At 41.7% G+C, this 22,551-nt stretch overlaps 1 protein-coding gene across 11 annotated transcripts in view; it reads left to right on the top strand.

The window, feature by feature from the left end:
• afdna (afadin, adherens junction formation factor a) overlaps window positions 1–2,786 on the top strand; it is a 213,809-nt gene extending 211,023 nt beyond the window's left edge. For all 11 annotated transcript variants that reach the window (XM_059648433.1, XM_059648432.1, XM_059648424.1 and 8 more), the window contains one exon: window positions 1,500–2,786. In XM_059648433.1, coding sequence (XP_059504416.1) covers window positions 1,500–1,653 — 154 coding nt within the window. In that variant the 3' untranslated portion in view covers window positions 1,654–2,786. The remainder of the gene's footprint in view (window positions 1–1,499) is intronic.
• Window positions 2,787–22,551: the final 19,765 nt, after the last annotated feature.

Raw genomic sequence — 22,551 nt, 5'->3', positions numbered from 1 at the left:
ATCCCCAAAACAATCCAGAATCTCATCCTCCACAGCTTTAGTGCTAACTTGTTTCCCCAATCAATATGCATATTGAATACTGTCTTCTCCATGGTACATATTTCTCTCCTGCTGATATATGCTATTTTCCATACTACCACTGCTATGTGGTAGTATGGGGATTGGTGGCCTATAAATAACTTTTAACTGAAGTTTGCTGTCCCTTGCTGTTTTTGGTTCCAATCAGACAGATTCAACTCATTGTTCTTGTGATCTGGGGTTCTCTTGCTAATGTACTAATCCCATTCTTTAGTATCAGCTCAACCTCCTTTTCCTTCAAGTTATCAAACTATGAAAAAAATTAAGGAATTTTCATCTCCAGGATACAGTGGATGATAACTTGTGATAGAGGAATAATTCTGGGAGTGAATATGCCACATCAGGTCTACAGTAGAATCCTTATGCCATAGCCAAATGAAATTTGCATTGGGTCCTGAAATAGGCATCTAATGGGGTTTTTACAACATTGTAGTTCAGGTTTCACTGTAGAATTATTTAATTGGATAGAATGCAGCAAATCAATTTGAATTAGTTTTTCATGTTTCAAAATAGTAGCTGCCTACATGAACATCAGCCATTCACGACTTAGATTATGCATGTTGAAGTTGTATACTTTTTAAGTAACAATTAGTTTGGAATTATTGTCAGACCTAGGAAAAAGTACACGTGATTCTGAAAAAGCAATAGTGCTTCTTATAAAGGTGATTTTTATAGCATGGAACTGGAGTTATCCCAAAAATTATGGTGACCAGCAAATGTAGACTTCCAGATGATAGTACTAGAAGAACCCATTAGCACATTTCTCAACGAATAGATCAAGGAAAGGGAGCCTGTTTGTTCACACATTATTTATATCTATCTGGTTTCAGCAGTGAAATGACATTTTAGATTAAGTGAAGTACATGCAGACCTTTTCCCTGAATATTTTAATTGTTTGAGGTCCACAGAGACAAAGAACAAAATACTGGAGGTCTGAAATTTGTGTTGGGGAGATTGGAGTTTGTGTTCCTTTAAGCGATTACCCCAAAGTATAGTTACATAACCATAATTTATCTTGAAGCTTTGCAGTTTCATGTACAGTTACTATCAGTTAGAATGGTCCAATTCATTTGTGACACATTTTGCAGTTATGGTAGTAGTACAGCGAAAGAGACTGTCTCCAATATCCCATCATCCATTACTTATAGTTTATTAGGTTGCACTGAATGCACAAACCTCATATGGGGGTATGCAAGCAGAGGAGGTTTGTCCATTATTTTTTCATGATTTTTGAACTTGTTAACAGTTGAAGCAAATACCTTCAAGTAGAAAACTACTGATCCATTGGAAAGTGCAATCTGAAATACAGATGTATTAAAATTAGTACTACATGCGACTAGTAATTGTGAGAAGAATGAATCTGAACTATAATTATGTATATCCCAGCATGTTAACACACTCTTATTTTTAAAAAAAAACAGCCAAGAGCCAGAAGCACCAGTTGTGAAGGGATCTCCAGAAAACCTTACATTTAAAGAACGCCAGCGTCTTTTCTCACATGGACAGGATATTTCTAACAAAGTGAAGGCATCACGAAAACTGATGGAACTAGAAAATGAGCTGAACACAAAATAAAATTGGTGTCTTAATAATGTTGTAATGAAACACTGAGTATATAATCTATGCTAGGTTGTACAGTCTAAATCTTTTGACTCCTGCAACTGTAAAGTAGGATGCAGGAAATCTTTCACTATGGCAAGTTGCATACCAAGCATATTATAAGTTAGCTACACAAATTGAGCACTGTTAAATGTTTTAATAAAATTAAATGAAGGTAATGGTCACTTATATGAAGTTTTGGGGTTCTGATTTTCTGACAGAGTGCACTACACCTGGAAATGGCATACAGTGAAGCAAAGTGGTATAATAGAGCTGTAAACGTTGTAACGTAGAAGCTTTTAAATATATTGAAAGAAACCTTGCTTGTCCAGCAGATGGTGCCTCAGTTGTTTCAGCTATGCAGTAGGTGGCTAATAAATGGGAAGTGTGGACCTCATTCTACTTACAAAAAAGAAAAGCTTTCTTCTATGTGCATCTTAATTTTAAAAAATTCCAACCAAAATGTCCTCTTAGCTAGGTGTTCTGAACTGGATTTTAAAGTTGTTGAACAAGTTTGTGTATAATATTGTGGTCTATAATTGTATTTAGGGATAAATGCACACTTATAAGCATAGAGTAGACTTCCACTGCCTTAGGAATGGAATCACTTTATATGAAATGTACAATAATTAAAAATGTCTAATGAAGATTGGAGTGTAAATATTTTTTTTACTTATTAAGCTGTTTCACATGTGGGACAGAAGAGTGATGTACCATTTCAGCTGTGTAGCAAGAACCAATAGAGAAGAGAATGAGAATAAACCCTCATGAAGGAAATGTTTGCTAGCTGTATTTAAAGTTGGACAGATGATTTGCTGTTTGCCAGACTCCTGAATACCAACAGCAAGATACAAACAACTGGAACAAATTAGTGTAATTTTATAACTGAAAAATAAATCACTATTGTTTCTGTGCTGCTGGTATTCAGAGCTTTTGGAGGAAAACTGTTCTTTTTCATGGATTCATTGGGTTTACAGAGTTTTGTGTGATCACCACTAGTGTGCTGTTATTAAACTGTTTACTGAACTCCAGAACTGCTGTAGTATCTTATTTCTACTGTATTTCACTTGCAACCTATTTTTAATAAATTACTTTGTACGTATTCAGAAGTTGTCCTGGCTTACTTTTGCCTGTAAAGCTTAAGTGTGCATTTTTAAATGTACAGATTAACTGGGTATATAGTTTACAATTTAATGTATTAGAATGCCATACTTCTCATGAAACATCTTAAAATTCTTGTTTTTAAATATTTTGCATTACAATGAACAAGTCATTTTTGTGTTTGAAAAATTGTTCCCTTCGCTTCCTCCTAAATTAGCAGTAGCAGCCATTCAAAAGAGGTGGTGCTTCACATAATCCTAGAGTAATACAGCATGGAAACGGACAGTCTGGTCCAACTTATCCATACCAACCGGATATCATAAACTGATCCAGTCCTACTTGCCAGTATTTGGCTCATATCCTTCTAAACCCTTCCTATTCATGCACCCATCCAGATGCCTTTTAAATGTTGTAATTGTATCATCCTCCACCACTTCCTCTGGCAGCTCATTCCATACGAGCAGGACCCTCTGTGGAAGAAGTTGCCCCTTGGGTCCCTTGTAAATCTTTCCTCTCTCGTTTTAACATTATGCCCTCTAGTTTTGGGTTCCTATACCCTGGGGAAAAATTTTTTGTCTATTCAACCTGTCCATGCTCCTCGTGATTTTATAAACTTCTATAAAGTCACCCCACTACCCTGGCCACATCCTTGTAAATCTTTTCTGAACCACTGTTCAAAAAAAGGGAATAAAGATAATCCTGGAAATTACAGGCCAGTTACACTTTTTTTAGTGGTGGGCAAATTATTGGAAAGGGATCTGAGAGATAGGATTGATGATCACTTGGAAAGGCCCAGTTTGATTTGCAATAGCATGGATTTGAGGGGTAGATCGTGCCTCACAAACCTTATTGAATTCTTTGAAGAGGTGACCAAACAAGCGGATGAAGGTAGAGCAGTAGATGTGGTATACATGGATTTAAGTAAGCCATTTGATAAGTTTCCCCATGGTCGGCTCATATAGAAGATAAGGAGGTATGGGATAGGGGGAGATGTGGCAGACTGGATTCAGAATTGGCTATCAGAGGTATAGATAGAGTACACAGCCAGACACACTCCTGTGGTGAAGGTAGCTGTCATGAAGGGGGATAGTTTAAGTGAGTGGAGGTAGATATAGGGGAGACATCAGACGTTGATTCTTTACTCAGAGTTTGGTAGGGACATGGAATACATTGCCGGAGAGGGTAGTGGAATCAGCCATGTTAGGGGCATTTAAGCAGCTATTAGGTAAGCATATGGATGATAGTATAATGTAGGGGTGGAGGTTAGATAGACCTTAAGTTTAAGGTAAAAGTTCACAACATCGTGGGCTGAAGGGCTTGTACTGTGCTATACTGTTCTATATTTCAAGTTTAACATCTTTCCAATAGCAGGGAGTCTACTAAAAGTGGCCTAACCAGTGTCCTGTACAGCTGCAATGTGACCTCTTAATTCCTATCCTTGATGCACATTGCAATGAAGGCAAGTGTGCCAAACACCACCTTTACCAGCCTGCCTGTGACTCCACTTTCAAGGAACAATGACCCTGCACTCCTAGGTCCCTTTATTTGGCAACACTCCCAAGGCCCTATGGTAAGTCCTGCCCTGATTTATCTTACCAAAATACAACACCTCATTTCTCTAAATTGAACTCCATTGCCACTCCTCCACCCATTGGCCCACCTGTTCAAGGTCCTGTTGCACTCTGAGGTAATCTCCTTCACTGTCCACTACACACCTATTTTGGTGTCATCTGCAAACTTGCTAACCATTCCTGTATTCACATCCAGATAATTTATATGAAATGATGAAAAGCAGTAGTCCTTGAAGCACACCACTGGTCTCAGACCTCCTGTCTGAAAATCAACCCTCTACCACCAATCTCTGTCCTACCTTCAAGACAATTTTGTATCCAGTTGGCTATCTCTGCCTGGATTCCATGTGATCTAACCTTACTAACCAGTACAGAACCGTGTCAAACAACTTGCATCAACCAGTCTGCTGCCTTCAATCGTATTTGGCTCTGCTTCAAAAAAAACAAATGAAGTTACTAAGACACTGTCCCACACAAAGTCATGTTGACTCTCCATCATTAGTCCTTGCCTATCCAAATGCATGTAAATCCTGTCCCTCAGAATCTCCAACAATGTCAGGAAGACATTGGTCTGTAGTCCCCTGGCATTTTCTTACCACCTTTCTTATATTGTGGCACCACATTAGCCAACCTCCAGTTTTACTGCACCTCACCACTGGCTATTGATATGTCATTATCTGGGTTCCCTGCTAGAAGCAGGATTGTTGTGAAAGTTGAAATGGTTCAGAAAAGATTTGCAAGGATGTTACAAAAACAAAATTACTGGAAAAGCTCTGCAGGTCTGGCAGCATCTGTGGGGTGAAAGAAAAAGTTAACATTTTGGGTCTGGTGACCCTTCCTTAGTTCTGAGCAAGAGTCACCAGACCTGAAACGTTGACTTTCTTTTTCCTCCACAGATGCTGCCAGACCTGCTGAGCTTTTCTGGTAATTTTGTTTTTGTTTTTGTTCCTGATTTACAGCATCTGCAGTTTTTACAAGGATGTTACCAGATAAAAGGGTTTGAGCAATAGGGGGAGGCTGGGGCTATTTTTTCTGGACTGTCGGAGGCTAAGGTGTAACCTTATAGAGGTTTATAAAATCATGAGGGGCATGGATAGGGTAAAAAGCCAAGGGTCCCCCAGGGCAGAGGTGTCCAAACTAGAGGGCATAGGTTTCAGGTGAGAGGGGCAAGATTTTCACACATGGTGGTACTTATATGGAGTGACCTGCCAGAGGAAATGGTGGAGGCTGATACAATTACTCTTTAAAAGGCATCTGGATGGATATATGAATAGGAAGGGTTTGGAGGGAAATGGGCCAAATGCTGGCAAATGGGACTAGATCAATTTGGGATATTTGGTCAGCATAGATGAGTTGGACCGAAGGGTCTGCTTCTATCTTGTACAGCTCTAGGACTCTGTATATATCTCTTCCCTAGCTTCCCACAAAGCTCTGAGACACCTGATTAAATCCTGGTGATTTGTGCACCTTTAACACATTTTAAGATATCAAGCACCATCTCTTCTGTAATATGGACAATTTTCAAGCTACCACCATTGTTTCCCCAAGTTCTCTAGCTTCCATATCCTCCTCCTCAGTAAATACTGGCACTCGTGAAATGCTCATTTAGTATCACACCCATCTCCTGTGATTCCACACACAAAACGGCCTTGTTGATCTTTAAGGGGACCTATTCTCCAAGTTACTCTTTTTTATTCCCCCTTGATGTATTTGCAGAATCTCTTTGGCACGTAGAGTTAAAAATAATACATAGATAGCTCATGTCCCCTTATGCCTTCCTAAGTGTCCTCCTACTGTCTTTATACTCTTCTAGGGACTGTCTATACCTCTTGTGTTCTAGAGCACAGATTGGATGACTGGTGAAATTCAACATGCCCTACACCTACCAGTCTTGCCCTGCACACTTTACAGGATCATACTACCTCTGAATTTTGATTATCTCATTTGAGGGCCTCCCACTCTCCACCTGTCCATTTACCACAAAGTCTCTCCCAGTCAACTTTTGAACATTCTTGCCTAATATTGTCAAAGTTGTTCTTACTCCAATTTAGAACTTTTACTATCCTTTTCCATTACTGTTTTAGAATTATGATCACTGGCCCCAAAGTGCTCCCCCCCCCCCCCCCCCCACCACCACTGACATCTCTGTCACATGCTCTGCCTTATTTCCTAAACGAAAGTCAGGTTTTCTAATGGATACATCCACATATTGAATAAGAAAATTTTCATGTACACACTTAACAAATTCCTCTCCATCCGAGTCCTTAATGCCAAGGCAGTCCCAATGTATGTTTAGAAAATTAAAATTCCCTAATGTTACAACTACATTATTATTTGCAGCTATCTGAGATCCCCTTACAAATTTGCTTCACAAGTTTCTTGAGGGGCTTACAGTACAATCCCAATATGGTGATCATCCCTTTCCTATTTCTCAGCTCTGTCCTTAGAACTTCACTGGATGTTTTCCCAGGAATATCTGCTCTAAGTACAGCCATAATGTTACCCTTAACCACAAGTGCTACTCACCCTCCTCTCTCACCTCCCTTTCTATACCCTGGAATATTAAGCTGCCACTTTTGCCCCTCCCTGAACCACATTTCTGTACTAGGTATGATATCCCACTCCCATGTTCCCAACCATGTCCTAAGTTTGCCTTACCAGTCAGGCCTCTTGCATTGAAATCAATGCAGTGTAATTTATTGGTCTCTGCCTTGATCTTGCCTGCCTTGACTTTCTCCTGTTCTCCACTGTACCAGCCTCAGACTTACCTCTTTTTCACACTATTTGTTTGGGTCCCACTGACACACCACTCGCAACCCGCACTAAGTTACCAGCAAATCTCCCCGCCAGTGTATTGGACCCCTTTCAATTCAGGTGCAACTCATCCTCCTCCCTGAAAGGCTTCCCAGTTATATGAAAATGTGAATCCCTGACCTCTATACCAGCTCCTCAGCCATCATTAGTCTGCCCCTTCCCCTAGATCTACTGTCACTAGCACATGGCACCAGGAGTAATCCAGATATTACTACCCTTGGACCTACTTTTTAACCTCCTGCCAAATTTCCTATATTCTCTTTGCAGAAATTTGTCCCTTTCTCTCCCTATGTCATTGTTACCAACTTGTACAATGACTTTCTGGTCACCCTTCCCTTCGAGAATGTTCTACACCTTCTCAGAGACATCCTTGATCCTGGCACCAGGGGTATAATACATCATTCTGATGTTTCACTGTCAGCTGCAGAAATGTCTGTCTCTGTCTCTGCCTGGAGAATCCCATATCACAATCGATCCTTTGGAATCCTGGCATACCCGTCAATACAGTTCAACCAGTCTTGGTACCAGTAACCTTACAGACCATTACTGTCGATATTATCCAAAAGAGTATACTTTAAAGTTTTTGAGAAGATTTGCAGTTTATGTTGTAGATATGCTCACCGAGCTGGTGGGTTTGGTTGCAAACGTTTCATCACCCTGCTAGGTAACATAGTGTACCTCCAGTGAAGCGTTGATGTCTGTCCCACCTGTTATTTATGCACCTCAGTTTGTTGGGGTGTTCGGTACCACTTCTGGTTTCATTTCTTGGTGGTTTGTCCTCAGGGTCTAATTCAATGTGTTTGATGAATAGCCAAACAGACTCCAAGGAATTCCTGGAGGCCTGGTATTCTAAGCAGAACTCCATGTAAGTAACAAGCAGGATAGAACACCAATACTTCACCGGAGTGCGCTGACAATGTTACCTAGGAGGGTGACAACATGTTTGCAACCAAACTCACCAGCTTGGTGAGCATATCTACAAACTTATAATATACTTGTTTGAGATGGGGATAGCTACAGGAAACTCCTGCACTACCTTTCCTAGCAGTAACCCATTTACCTGACTATATCTGTGGCTTTTCTCCCTGAAATTGCCATCCTGCACACCCCTGGCTTCTGTGAATTTTTCATTGCCTCTAACTGCTGCTCCAACCGAACTACACAAACTGATAGGATTTGCATCCAAACACACTTTCTGCAGACTGTAATCTTTAGGGAGAATCTCAATGTTCCTGATCTCCCACATCTATCAGGAAGAGCACCTTTTTAAAATCTATCTCTGCACTTTAAACAATAGCAGAATATACCCAAAAAAATCACAACACACTTTCTCAAAAACTCAGCGTTAGCCCAGTCTTACTGTTCAAAAATACTGCTCTAGGATAACTTAATACTTATATTTTACATTAAAAATTAAATCCAGAGACATCTCGGTAAAACAAGAAAAGCTCACGACTCACTATTACAGATTTACAAAAAAGAGATTTAAAAGTTGTACATGTCTTTAAATCACTTAGCTGATCAGGCTGTGCAATCACTGATCATGTGCAGCTGCTATGTGTAGTTCCAATAATGAGGTGTCTCAAGATCAGCTGTAAAAATGCCCTATACTGTTTTGCTTTGACCTATCAGCAGAGATGTTTGTAATTTTACAGTCAATCAGCTGTGAAATTTCATTGCCTGATTCTTTTGCTTTTTGTTGAACTCCAGAGCCTACTCCAACCTCTCCACGTGGTCCCTGTCCTGAAATGTTGTCTCCTGTTTTCACTCTTTCTTCTCCTGTTTAAAGTCTCATTGCTTTTTATCTTGGTAAGATGTAAAGACAAGACATGGTTTAGACTCTGGTTTTTCACAAGATAAAATATCAAGGTTTGTATTTATTGTCTATCCCCAGTCGTGCTAGAAAGGTGTGAAGTGCTGCATTTCTTTGTGATTCTGGAACTTGTGTAGAAGTCTTAGGAAATGAATGTTTGAAGATACACTCTTCAAGAGTATATGTCTAGGTCAGGATGGTACGCGGATCTAGAAGGAAACTTTATGGTAATAATGTGCATGCGTGCTCTTGTTTTTTTCCCTCTAGTACAAATCACTGGGGAGGTCAGAGTGAATGTCTATTTTGATATTAAATTGAAGTTCATCCTTTACTGTTCATGCAACAACCTCATTGTAAGTAATGAAGTGAGGTAAATATTGAGTCCATTGATATTTACAGTCATTATCTTTCAGAAAGAAATTATCTGAGCCTACTTTTTAATTTGTTCTGGCATTACCAAGGCCAGTATTTATTGTCCTGTAAATGATCATGTCAAGCAGTTTAGCCATAATTTAGCACAAGCTATAATGAAAGAAACATCCTTTTCAAGAAAGATACTCTTAATCTTAGATGTTGGCTAAAAGAGTTAAATATTCTCATTAACTGAAGGACTGTCCTACTAGTGACTTGAATCTGACAGTCAAGGGAAAAGTTTTCAGTGTAATACTTAGACCTGAAGAATATTAGAATCAGTGAATAGTGAGATGAAATAGTTAAACTCCGACTTCTAGAGATGTATCTCATGAATCAGGATTCTGCAACTGTAAGATGGTTGGAGAAGATTTCAAGGGACATCTTCACCAGAGTTGAACAGAAAATCCAATAAACCCTGATTTTACTTCAATCAGCAGTCAGATTTGACAGTTAATCCAATATCACTATCTAACTTTTATGAGGAGCATAAGCCTATTGAATGTAGAAAAAGTAGATTTGAATTTGGTTTTAGAATACAAGTAACTTTATTTGTCGTTTTACATTAGCTTTAACAACTATTTAGAACACAAATGTAAGAACTAGGAGGAGGATCAGGCTGTTCAGCCCCTCAAGCCTGCCCTGCCATTCTATAAAGTCATGGCTGATTTACCTAAACTCTTCTTTCATTGCTGGCTTCTTATAGCCCTCAATCCTGTTCCATAAATCTGCCTACCTTTTCTTTCAATACTTCCAATGACTTTAGCTTCCATGACTCATGGCGTGTAAAACTTCAGGTAATACAAGTTCGTTCGTATCTCAGTTTTAATTATCTCTCTATTCTGTAACTATATCCCCTAGTTCAAAACTCCCCCACTAGGGGTAACATCATGCCATTTTACTCCGTAAAACCCCCTAAGAATCTTGTATGTAGTATTTATTAGTGTTTGTTATGTTTTTATTTTTGTGCGATAAAACTCTTAATTTAACCTGTGAATCTTGTGACTTAATTACTTTACAATATAAAAGCAGTTTTATTCCAGTATGAATAAAATCTCTACTAAGTCTGAATCGCAAATTCGCAGACTGTGAAAGGTGCACTAGAATATTAGCAAGGCTTAGGCTAACAAGTTCTTTGAATTCAACTATACAAATTGAAGAGCAGTGAGGTTGCATCAGTGACAAAGAGCCATCCAGACAGGAAATATTTACCCCCAAATGGTTTGAACCAATTAAGGTTAATGAATACAATTAGCAAGAAAGTTGCACTTTCAGAAAAAGGTAGGATCTAAAAAGTAGAAGTAATTCATGCAATCGCATAGCATTTGGAGTTTGAAAAAGAAAAGGCCAGCTAAATTGCAGCTTGGGTTAGAAGGATTCATTGCAAATGAATCAACTTGAATTAGAAGAAAGAAATACCAAAGTTTGAAATTGAATGCGAGAGAAAAAGGCAGCAAGAAAGGAAACAGTATATCACATTGAATTTAAGTCTTTAAGTTCTAAGGAAGAAAGAAAAATAATGGGCTGAATCTTCTTGCTAGTGTAAGTCGCATCAAGCTTTTTTGGAGGTTTTTTTGCCATAAAGCTGATCGTGACTTGGTATCTTGCCAAACTCACTTCATTAATTACCTGTCCATTCCTATGGCCTCATGTCCAATTCTAGGCCCATATTATCATATGCCATTCTCAGGGCAACTTGCGACTCAGTGGATATTGCCAACAGAGTGGCATCCCTTGTGTCTGCACTATCTTTGAAAATCTGTTGTTTCCCATACTAACACAGCATTGAACAAAGCTAAGTTGCTCATGACACAGCATTGCTGAAACTGTCTCGCACACACAACTCATTCTCTCAACCTATTTGCTGTTTAACAGCTGATCCATACAGTTTACATGTCATTAGATACATCCCACCTAAACATTCTCTCTTGGACATCTTTCTCTCAGTGTTCACATGACAAAGTTTATCATAGAATCACCAGTGTGGAAACAGGCCCTTTGGCCCAACAAGTCCAAACTGACCCTCAGAGCATCCCACCCAGAACCATCCCCCATAACCCAACTAATCTACACATCCCTGGACACTACAGGCAATTTAGCATGGCGAATCCACCTAACCTGCACGGGGAGAATGTGAGAACTCCATGCAGACAGTCACCCGAGAGTGAGATCAAACCTGGGTCCCTGGCGCTGTAAGCCAGCAGTGCTAAGCACTGAGCCACCATAGTAGACATTACAAACTTGACTTTGTGAGCGCCTGCTTAGGATACATCACATGCGACTCTGGTAGCAGTGGGATTCGAACCCACGACTCAATAGAAACTGGAGCTTAAATCCAGTCACTGTCAATATGTGACATTCCCTTTACAAACAAGCAATTAATTGAACAATTTCAAACATGAACAAATGAATAGAGAATTGTTGTCCCCAACAATGTGAAAAAAATGCTCACATCTTGACCAATGGCAATATTACAGTTCATCATGGTCTGCTGCATCCAGCTCCTAGGTACTGAATCCAGATATCATAAGACCATAAGACATAGGAGCAGAAATTAAGGCTGTTCAGCCCATTGAGTCTGCTCTGCCATTCAATCATCGCTGATAAGTTCCTCAACACCATTCTCCTGCTTCCTCCCCGTAACCCTTGATCCCTCTGATAATCAAGAAACTATCTATCTCAGTCCTAAATGTAGTCAATGACCTGGCCTCCACAGCCTTCTGTGGCAGTGAATTCCATAGATTCACCACTCTCTGACTTAAGAAGTTTTGCCTTACCTCCATTATAAAAGGTCTTCCCTTTACTCTAAGGCTGTACCCTCGGGTCCTCGTCTCTCCTACCAATTGAAGCATCTTCCCAACATCCACTTTGTCCAGGCCATTCAGTATTCTGAAAGTGTCAATTAGATCCCCCCCTCATCCTTCTAACCTCCAATGAGTATAGTCCCAGAGTTCTCAAATGATCTTCAGATGTTAAGCTTTCCATTTGTGGGACCATTCTCGTGAACCTTCTCTGAAACTGCTCCACGGCCAGTGCATCCTTCCTGAGATATGGGGCCCAAAACTGCACACAATACTCCAAATGTAGCCTGACCAGAGCCTTATAATGCCTCAGTAGCACATCCCTGCTTTTATATTCAAGTCCTCTCAAAATAAATGCCAACATTGCATTTGCCTTCCTGGCTACTGACTCAACCCGCAAGTTTACCTTGAGAGAATCCCGGACTAGAACTCCTTGCGCTTCAGACTTCTGAATTTTCTCCCCATTTAGAAAATAGTCCATGCTTTTATTCTTCTTTCCAAAGTGTATGACCTCACACTTTCCCATGTTGTACTCCATGTGCCATGTCTTTGCCCACTCTCCTAACCTGTCCAAATCCTTCTGCTGCCTCCTCAATACTACCTGTCCCTCCACCTATCTTTGTATTGCCTGCACACTCAGCCAGAATGCCCACAGTTCCTTCATCTAGATCATTCATGTGTAAGGTGAAAAGTTGTGGTCCCAACACTGACCCTTGCAGAACATCACTTGTCACCAGCTGCCATCCTGAGAAAGACTCCTTTATCCCCACTCTCTGCTTTCTGCCAGACAGCCAATCTTCTATCCATGCTAGCACCTTGCCTCTAACACCATGGGCCCTTATCTTACTCAGCAGCCTCCTGTGTGGCACGTTATCAAAAGCCTCTTGAATTCCAGGTAGATAATATCCATTGGCTCTCCTGGGTCTACCTTGCTCATTACTTCCTCAAAGAATTCTATTAGATTTGTCAGGCATGACCTCCCCTTGATGAAACCATGCTGACTTTGCCCTATTTTACTATATGCTTCCAAATATTTAGAAATCTCATCCTTTACAATGAACTCCAAAATCTTACCCATGACTGAAGTTAGGCTAATCAGCCTGTAATTTTCCGTCATTTGCCTTACTCCCTTTTTAAACAAGGGTGTCATGTTAAAAACTTTCCAGTCCTCTAAGACCTTCTCTGACTCTAGCAATTCCTGAAACATCACCAATAACGCTTTCACTATCTCTTCAGCTATCTCCTTTAGAGGTCTGGGGTATAGTCCATCTGGTCCAGGTGATTTGTCCAACTTCAGGCAAATCAGTTTTACTCACTTTTTCCTTGGTGATAGCCACCATATTCAGCTCTGCCCCATGACTCTCTTGAATTTTTGGGATATTATTCGTGTCTTCCATGATGAAGACTGATGCAAAGTAATTATTCCGTTCCTCAGCCACTTCCTTGTTCCCCTCTACTGTCTCTCCACCACATTTCCCAGTGATCCATTGTCCACTTCTGCCCCTCTTTTGCCCTTTATATATCTAAATTACCTCTTACAGTCTACATTTAAATTACCGGCTAGCTTAGCCTCATATTTAATCTTCTCCCTTTTTTTGTTGCCCCCTATTGGGCTTTGTAAGCTTCTCAATCCTCTGGTTTCCCACTGCCCTTTGCCACATTATATGCTTTCTCTTTTACTTTTATGCTACCCGTGACTTCCTTAGTCAGCCATAGTTGCCTCATCATCCCTATACCATGGTTCTTTTACCTAGTGATGAATTTTTGCTACATCTCTTGCCAGTCAATTCTGCCCAGCTCCTCCCTCATACCTCTGTAGTTGCCTTTATTCAGCTGTAATACCGTTACCTCTGATTCTATCTTCTCCCTCTCAAATTGCAGAGTAAATTCCATCATCTTATGATCACTGCATCCTTAGGGTTCCCTTACCTTAAGCTCCCTTATCAAGTCTGCCTCATTGCACGACACTAAATCCAGTTTTGCCTGTTCCCTAGTGGGATCCACCACAAGCTGCTCCAAAAAGCCATCTTGTCGACACTCCACAAACTCCTTTTCTTGCAATCCACTACCAACTTGATTTTCCCAGCCCACCTGCAAATTGAACTCTTCCATGATTGCTGTGACTTTGCCTTTCTTACACAACTTTTATATCTCCTGGTGTATCGTGCGCCCCAGCTCCTGACTACTGTTTGGAGGCCTGTACGTAATTCCAACTATGGTTTTATTATCTTTGCAGTTCTTCAATTCTACCAACATGGATTCTACATCATCTGACCCTACTTTGTTTCTTCCTATTGATTTAATTTCATTTCTCACTAATAAGGCAACTCCACCTGCTCAGGCCACCTGCCTATCTTTTCGATAGAATGTATATACTTGGATATTCAGTTCCCAATCCTGATCCCCTTGCAGCTCAGTGATGCCTACCACGTCACATCTGCCAGTTTCGATCTGCGCCACAAGCTCTTTTACCTTATTCTTTATACTGCATACATTCAAATATAACACCTGTATTAACCCTCCCTCTTTTCATTTTCATTCGTTTTTTGAATGTTTGATTGCTAGCCTTTTCCAAACACTGTCCTATTTGTGTCTGTGCTGGAGACTTTAATAACTTCTCCTGAACTCTCCTTCCCTGTCATTTCTTTCATATTTTTCCACTTAGTTGAATCCACCACTACAGATGTTAGCTGCTGCTTTGTTTCCCACTGGGGCAAATTCCACCCTTCCCTTCACCGCCCTGCCCTCCCCCTCCCCACTTTATAGTTAAAAGTCCTGTTCACCAGCCTATTTACCCTTTTTGCTAGAACATAGGTGCCAGCTCAATTCAGGTGGAGACTGCCCCAGCTGAACAGATCCCTCCTATTCCAATACTGATGCCAGTGCCCCATGAAAAGGAACCCTTCTTTCCCACACCACTCTTTTAGCCACATGTTTACTTCCCTTCGTCTCATGTCCCTATGCCAATTAGCACATGGCTCAGGCAGTAATCTGGAGATTATAACCCTTGAGGACACATTCTATAAACTTCATTCCTAGCTCCTGATAAGCTCTGAACAGGTCCTTACAGCAACAACTGAATCCTCCCCCTCCCGTTCCAATATCCTTTCAAACTGGTCAGAAATATCCCTTACCCTGGCATTGGACAGGCAACACAACATGTGGGACTCTCAATCCTGCTTACAAAGAATACTATCTATCCCTCTAATTATAGAATCCCCTACAACTACCACCGGTCTTTTGCTCTCCACTTCTGAATGGCCTGCTGTACCACGGTGCAGTGGCCAGTTGGCTCATCCTCCCCGTAGCTCTTTTCCTCATGTACACAGGGAGTAAGTACTTCATACCTATTGGACAAGGTCAAGAGCTGGGGCTCCTCTGTTCCTGAATGCAGGATCCCACTACCTGCCTGATTACAGTAACACCCTGTTGTCCCTGGCAACTGACCACATTTGAATTATTTAATCTACCAGGTGTGACTGCCTCCTGAAACAAATTGACCAGGTACTTCTCCTCCTCCCAGATGTGCGACAGTGTTTGAAGCTCAGATTCCAGCTCATCAACTCTGAGCTGAAGTTCCTCGAGCAACCAACACTTGCTACAGATGTGGTCACTGCAGTTCGCAATGGGATCAGCCAGCTCCCACAAAATACGGCTACAACACATCACCTATTCAGCCATTTCTATTTAATTAATTACTTTATTAATTTATATAATTTATTATAATGAGTTAATTAAATTTGTTGATACTTTCCTCACCCTGACAGTTTCCTGCCCAAAATGCCCAAATATAGTAGTTCACTTCCCGACTCGCACTCTCACCACTCCTGGTGCTTGAATCAAGTATCAATCCAGTCCTGATGGAGTTGTAGCACCTGATGCAGCTGAGTTCTATCACAAACAAGGAAAGATTCCTCCTCCCTGTGTGCTCCTTGGAAGACTGCTGAGGAGCTGGGGGGATTCGCAGCATCTATCACATTGACTCATTGTCTACTCCAATTGTGCATAGCACAGCCCACCAGGAAGGTGGGATCCATTCTGTCCGAATTATGCTGATGGCCTTACAGATCCCACCAACCAGGGGAACTGTAGTCCTAATGTTTGCTTTACCATAGCCCTTGTCAAAGCTCCATGTCAGTTAGGGATTGTGCAATGTTTCCATGAGCCAGGACCCTAGTATGTATCTCTTGTACCACAGTAACAACCTCAAGGCACCTGGACCCTCAAATGCATCAAGTACACATCAATGTTCCAGGATGTAGGAGTCATAGCAGCTGCCAGCGTAGTAGGCTGTAAGTGGTAACAGTGATCACAGATTACCTGAACATGAATTGAATCCCTTTCTGTTGAATTTTGCAGTGTTGTGATATGGCCCTCTCAGAGCCACGTGTGCAATCAATGACACCCTGTACCGAGGGTAAGCCAGCTATTTTTCTGAATCCCACTGCAGCAGTGACCTTGTCATCAGGAAATGAAATACAAGCTATGGTCTTGCACAGGTAGTCACTGTCTTGTGTGGGTGTACAATTGAAAGATTCTACACAGGTCATCCATCACTGCCCTGAAGGAGCCAGTTGGTTAGATGTTCAAAACATACCATTGGGAGAAATGGGACGACCATTCCTGCAGCCCTTTTGTCTCGCTTGAGCATCTGGCATAGTTCCATCACAGTGTTCCAGAACATGCTTAGCCTGCACCAACACTGTACCTCACCTATCCTGAGGCAATGGAGTCAGGACCAAAGAATTTTGATCCTTATGTAAATATCTCACATTCTGAGGGGCCCTATGGCTGCAGCATCCCCCTGAACTGTGTGCTCCTCATCTTCCATTGTGGTATGCTGCTGTTCTTGGGCTTGCTGTCAGCCCTGGTCCTCCTATATGCACCTTCGTTGCATTGGAAAGCAGCTACAACGACCAACATCCCACAATTGGCTAAGCACAAAACTCTTACTAGAACTGACCTATTTTTGGATTGTAAGTGAGAAATGTTGCTTAGAATCATACAGTAAAGAAGAGGCTTTTTGGCCCATCAATACAGTGCCACCACAAAATACACTACTACCTTCAATAGTCCCTCTTTCCTGCACTAGACCCATAGCCTTGAGTGTTTCGACATTGTGTTCATCCAAGTACTTTTTAAAGGTTGAAAGGTTACCAGCCTCAATTACCGTCCTGGGCAGTGCATTCCAGAAGCCCATCATTCTTGAAGTGAAAATATTTTTCCTCAAAACCATAGGAACCTCCAAACATTCACTTTAAAATTATGCTCTTGTTGTTGACCTCTCGGCTAAGGGGGAACAGTTGCTTTCTATCTACCCTGTCCATGCCCTCATAATCTAAATGCACCTCTATCAGATTGCCCCTCAACCTTCTCTGCTCCAAAGAAAACAATGCAAGTTTATCTAGCCTCTCTTCATAGTTGAAATGCTCAATCCCAATCTCCTCTGATTGGGATTGGAATCTCCACTGTACCCTCTTCAATGCAATCAAACCATTCCTATATTGTTGTAACCAGAACTGCACACTGTACTCCAGCTATGTCCTAAGTAAAGTTCTGATCAACTGTAACATAACTTCTCTGCTCTAATAATCTTTGCCTCGACTGATAAAGGCAAGCTTCTCATATGCCTTAACTACTCTACTAACTTGTCCAGCCACTTAGAGGAGTAGAAACCCAAGATCCCTCTACTCTGAGCATTCTGGTGTCCTGTTATTCATTTAGCACTCCTTTCCAAGACATTTCTATCCTCCTGTAACCTAATATCTTTTTCCTCACTGTCAACCACTCGGTCAATCTTTGTGTCATCTGCAAATTTACTTGCTATTAACCCATTTTCTCATTTACATCATTTGTTGATATCACAAACAATAAGGGACGCAGATCCGTTCCCTACGGAACTCCACTGGACACTAACCTCCAGTCACACAAACCACACTCTACCATCGCCCTATGTCTCCTTTCATTAAGCTAATTTTGGATCCAGCTTGCCAAGTTACCCTGGGTCCCATTTGCTGTTAATTTCTTTATTGATTTCCTACATGGGTCTTTGTCAAAGGCCTTGCTGAAATACGAATAAATTAGAGCAACTGTCCAACTCTCATCTGTACACTTGGTCACCTCCTCAAAAAATTCAATCAAATTTGTTATGCATGGCCTCCTTTGTTCAAACCATGCTGACTATCCCTGGTCAAGCCTTGCATCATTCGATAAAGATTACTCTTTAAGGTTTTGCAGTAGATTTGTAGCTTGGGTTGTGGATGTTGTGATTGCTTGGCTCGCCAAGCTGGTTCGTTGCTCCACAGACGTTTCACTACCCTGTCGGGGTACATTATCAGTGCCGCGTCCGATGAAGCGCTGTTGTGTTTTCCTGCCTGTTATTGTCCTGCCTGGACACCAGAGTTCAAATAACAGGCGGGAAAACACAACAGTGCTTCATCAGAGGCTGAACTGATAATGGTATCCAGCAAGGTAATGAACATAGAACATCGAACAATACAGCACAGAACAAGTCCTTCGGCGCTCGATGTTGCACCAGCCTGTGAACTAATCTAAGCCCCTCCCCATACACTACCCCATCATTATCCATAAGCTTATCTAAGGACTGTTTAAATGCCCCTAATGTGGCTGAGTTCACTACATTGGCAGGCAGGGCATTCCACACCCTTACCACTCTCTGAGTAAAGAACCTGCCTCTGACAGCTGTCTTAAATCTATCACCCCTCAATTTGTAGCTATGCCCCCTTGTACAAGCTGATGTCCTCATCCTCGGAAAAAGACCCTCACTGTCCACCCTATCTAATCCTCTGATCATCTTGTATATCTCTACTAAATCCCCTCTTAGCCTCCTTCTCTCCAATCAAAACAGACCAAATCCCTCAGCCTTTCTTCATAGGGCCTGCGCTCCAGACCAGGCAACATCCTGGTAAATCTCCTCTGCACCTTTTCCAATGCTTCCACATCTTTCCTGTAATAGGGCAACCAGAACTGCACGCAATATTCCAAATGAGGCCGCACAAGCATTTTGTACAGTTGCAGTATGACATCACGGCTCCGGAGCTCAATCCCTCTACCGATAAAACCTAACATACCGTAAGCCTTCTTGACAGCACTATCAACTTGGGTGGCAACTTTCAGGGATCTATGTATGTGGACACCAAGATCCCTTTGCACATCTACACTACCAAGAATCATTCCATTGACCTGGTATTCTGCTTTCCTATTATTCCTCCCAAAGTGAATCACCTCACATTTATCCGTATTAAACTCCATTTGCCACCTTTCGGCCAAATTCTGCAGTTTATCCAAGTCCCCCTGCAACCTGCAACGTTCTTCCACTCTGTCCACCACTCCACTGACTTTAGAGTCATCTGCAAACTTACTGGCCCATCCACCTCTGCCTGCGTCCTAGTCATTGATAAAAATGACAAACAGCAGTGGTCCCAAAACAGATCCTTGAGGCACACCACTAGGAACCGGACTCCAGGCTGAATATCTTCCATCAACCACCACTCATTGCCTTCTTACAGAAAGCCAGTTTTTAATCCAAACTGCTAAATCTCCCTCAATCCCATACCTCTGTATTTTCTCCAATAGCCTACCATGTGGAACCTTATCAAAGACTTTACTGAAGTCCATGTACACCATGTCAACTGCCCTACCCTCATCCACATGCTTGGTCACCTTCTCAAAAAACTCAAAGAGGTTTGTGAGGCATGACCTGCCCTTGATGAATCCATGCTGACTATCTCCAATCAAACTGTTGCTTGCTAGATGATTATAAATCCTATCTCTTATAATCCTTTCCAAAATTTTTCCTACAACAGATGTAAGGCTCACAGGTCTATAATTACCTGGGTCATCCCTACTGCCCTTCTTGAACAAGGGCACAACATTTGCAATCCTCCAGTCCTCTGGTACTAAACCTGTAGACAATGAGGACTCAAAGGTCAAGGCCAAAGGCTCTGCCACCTCCTCCCTAGCTTCCCACACAATCCTCTGAAAACTCCCATCTGGCCCAGGGGATTTATCTACCTTCACAACTTCTACAATTGATAACACCTCCTCCTTACTAACCTTAATCCTTTCAATTCTACTAGCCCGTAACTCAGTCATCTTCTCTACAATATTTTCCTGTTCCTCAGTGGAAACAGATGAGAAATAATCATTTAGCACCTCTCTAATCTCCACAGGGTCCACACACAACTTCCCACTTCTGTCTTTGACTGGCCCTATTCCTACCCTAGTCATCCTCTTGGTCCTCACATACCTATAGAAAGCTTTAGAGTTCTCCTTTATTCTACCTGCCAATGTCTGCTCATGTCCCCTCCTTGCTCTTCTTAACTGTCTCTTTAAATCCTTCCTAGCTAATCTGTAACTCTCCATAGCCTCATCTGAACCATCTCGGCTCATCGTCACATAGGCCACCCTCTTCCACTTAACAAGAGATACAATTTCTTTAGTAAACCATGGTTCCCTTACCTTATCACTTCTTCCCTGCCTGACAGGGACATACCTATCGAAGACACGCAATATCTGTTCCTTAAACCAGCTCCACATTTCGATTGTCCCCATCCCCTGCATTTTGCTAACCCATTCTATGCCTCCTCCGTCCTGCCTAATTGTATTATAATTGCCCTTCTCCCATCTATAATTCTTGCCCTGTGGCATGTTCCTATCCCTTACCATTGCTAAAGTAAACATAACCGAATTATGGTCACTCTCTCCAAAGTGCTCACCTACCACAAAACCAAACATCTGGCCTGGTTCATTACCAAGTACCAGATCCAGAGTGGCCTTCCCTCTTGTTGGCCCTTCGACATACTGAGTCAGGAAACCCTCCTGCACACATTGGACAAAAACTGAGCCATCCGACGTACTAGAATTATAGCATTTCCAGTCAATGTTAGGGAAGTTAAAGTCTCCCATAATGACCACCCTGTTCTTTTCACTCCTGCCCAGAATAGTTTTGCCGATCCTCTCCTCCACATCCCTGGAACTTTGTGGGGGCCTATAAAAAACTCCCAGCAGTGTTACCTCTCCTCTCCTGTTTCTGGCCTCAGCCCATACCACCTCAGTAGACGAGTCCTCATCAAAAGTTCTTTCAGCCACCATTATACTGTCCTTGACTAACAAAGCCACACCTCCCCCTCTTTTACCACCTTCCCTGACCTTAATGAAAGATCTAAATGCTGGAACCTGCAACATCCATTCCTGACCTTGCTCTATCCATGTCTCCGAAATGGCCACAACCTTGAAGTCCCAAGTACCTATCCAAGCTACAAGCTCACCTACCTTGTTCCAGATACTCCTGGCGTTAAAGTAGACACACTTCAACCCAGCTTGCTGTCTGCCAGCACACGCCTGTGACAGTGAGGTCCTGTCCATGTCCTCCCTACACTTATCCTCCTGTGTTCTAGGATTACACCTCAGTTTCATGAAGCATCTACAGAACAACAAACCAGCTCAGTGAGCCAACCAACCATGAAAGTTTAATCTTCTTCACTACTATTTTCTTCAATTGTTTCCTTATCACTGATGTGACATGCATTGATGTAACTTCCCTAGTCTAAATCTACCATCCTTCTTAAAAAGTGGAACCACATTAGCTGTCTTTCCAATAGCAAGGGCCATCATTCATTCAGCTTCAGCCGCAGCATGTGTAGCAATTGGTGAAGGTATTGTACTGGCTGAGTGAACAACACATTACATCAAAAGGGTTATGATGCGTTATGACTCCCATTCCTGTCTCAGACGCATCATCCCTATCCCAGACCAACATCAACCATTCAACTTTTCATTGTAATCAGTAAAGACAATCATTAAACGTACATGGCAGATGACGAAACAATGGTGTCCACCTCATATAGCTTCCTTGGAAGTTGCACAAGTGGTAAGTCACCTTTGCCCATGTTTTGCCTCGTTTTTAGTCTTTCATATCTCAATGAAGCACTGAGGATGTCACCTGGTAAGGGGACAAAACGTCTGCCATCAAATCTCCTGGCTTGACAACATCTACACCCAGTACCCAAGCTACAAGTCTTCACTCAATCCTGAGCATCTCAATAAAGTTAGCCACAGTGTTAAATTTGCAAAGGCCAATGGCATGGTGCAAGTCGTCTTCAAAAAGCATTTGACCCTAGGCACATTTATTCTGTATGCATTACAAATGAGAAATGAAATAATTGCAAAGGCACTGTAACCATAGTTTGCAAATGCCTGTTTTGTGCATTTTCCCTTTCTACTTCCAAGTGAGGAGCAGATATTTACTCTATACATTTGCCCATCAAAATGTCATTGACTCCATCTACCTGGATGTTGTTCCAGTCATTTTCCAGTTGCATTTTTCATTTAAGGGAGAGCA

Source organism: Stegostoma tigrinum, chromosome 9, assembly GCF_030684315.1.
Source record: "Stegostoma tigrinum isolate sSteTig4 chromosome 9, sSteTig4.hap1, whole genome shotgun sequence".
NCBI lineage: Eukaryota > Metazoa > Chordata > Chondrichthyes > Orectolobiformes > Stegostomatidae > Stegostoma > Stegostoma tigrinum.
This window is presented reverse-complemented; position numbering and strand designations above follow the sequence as displayed.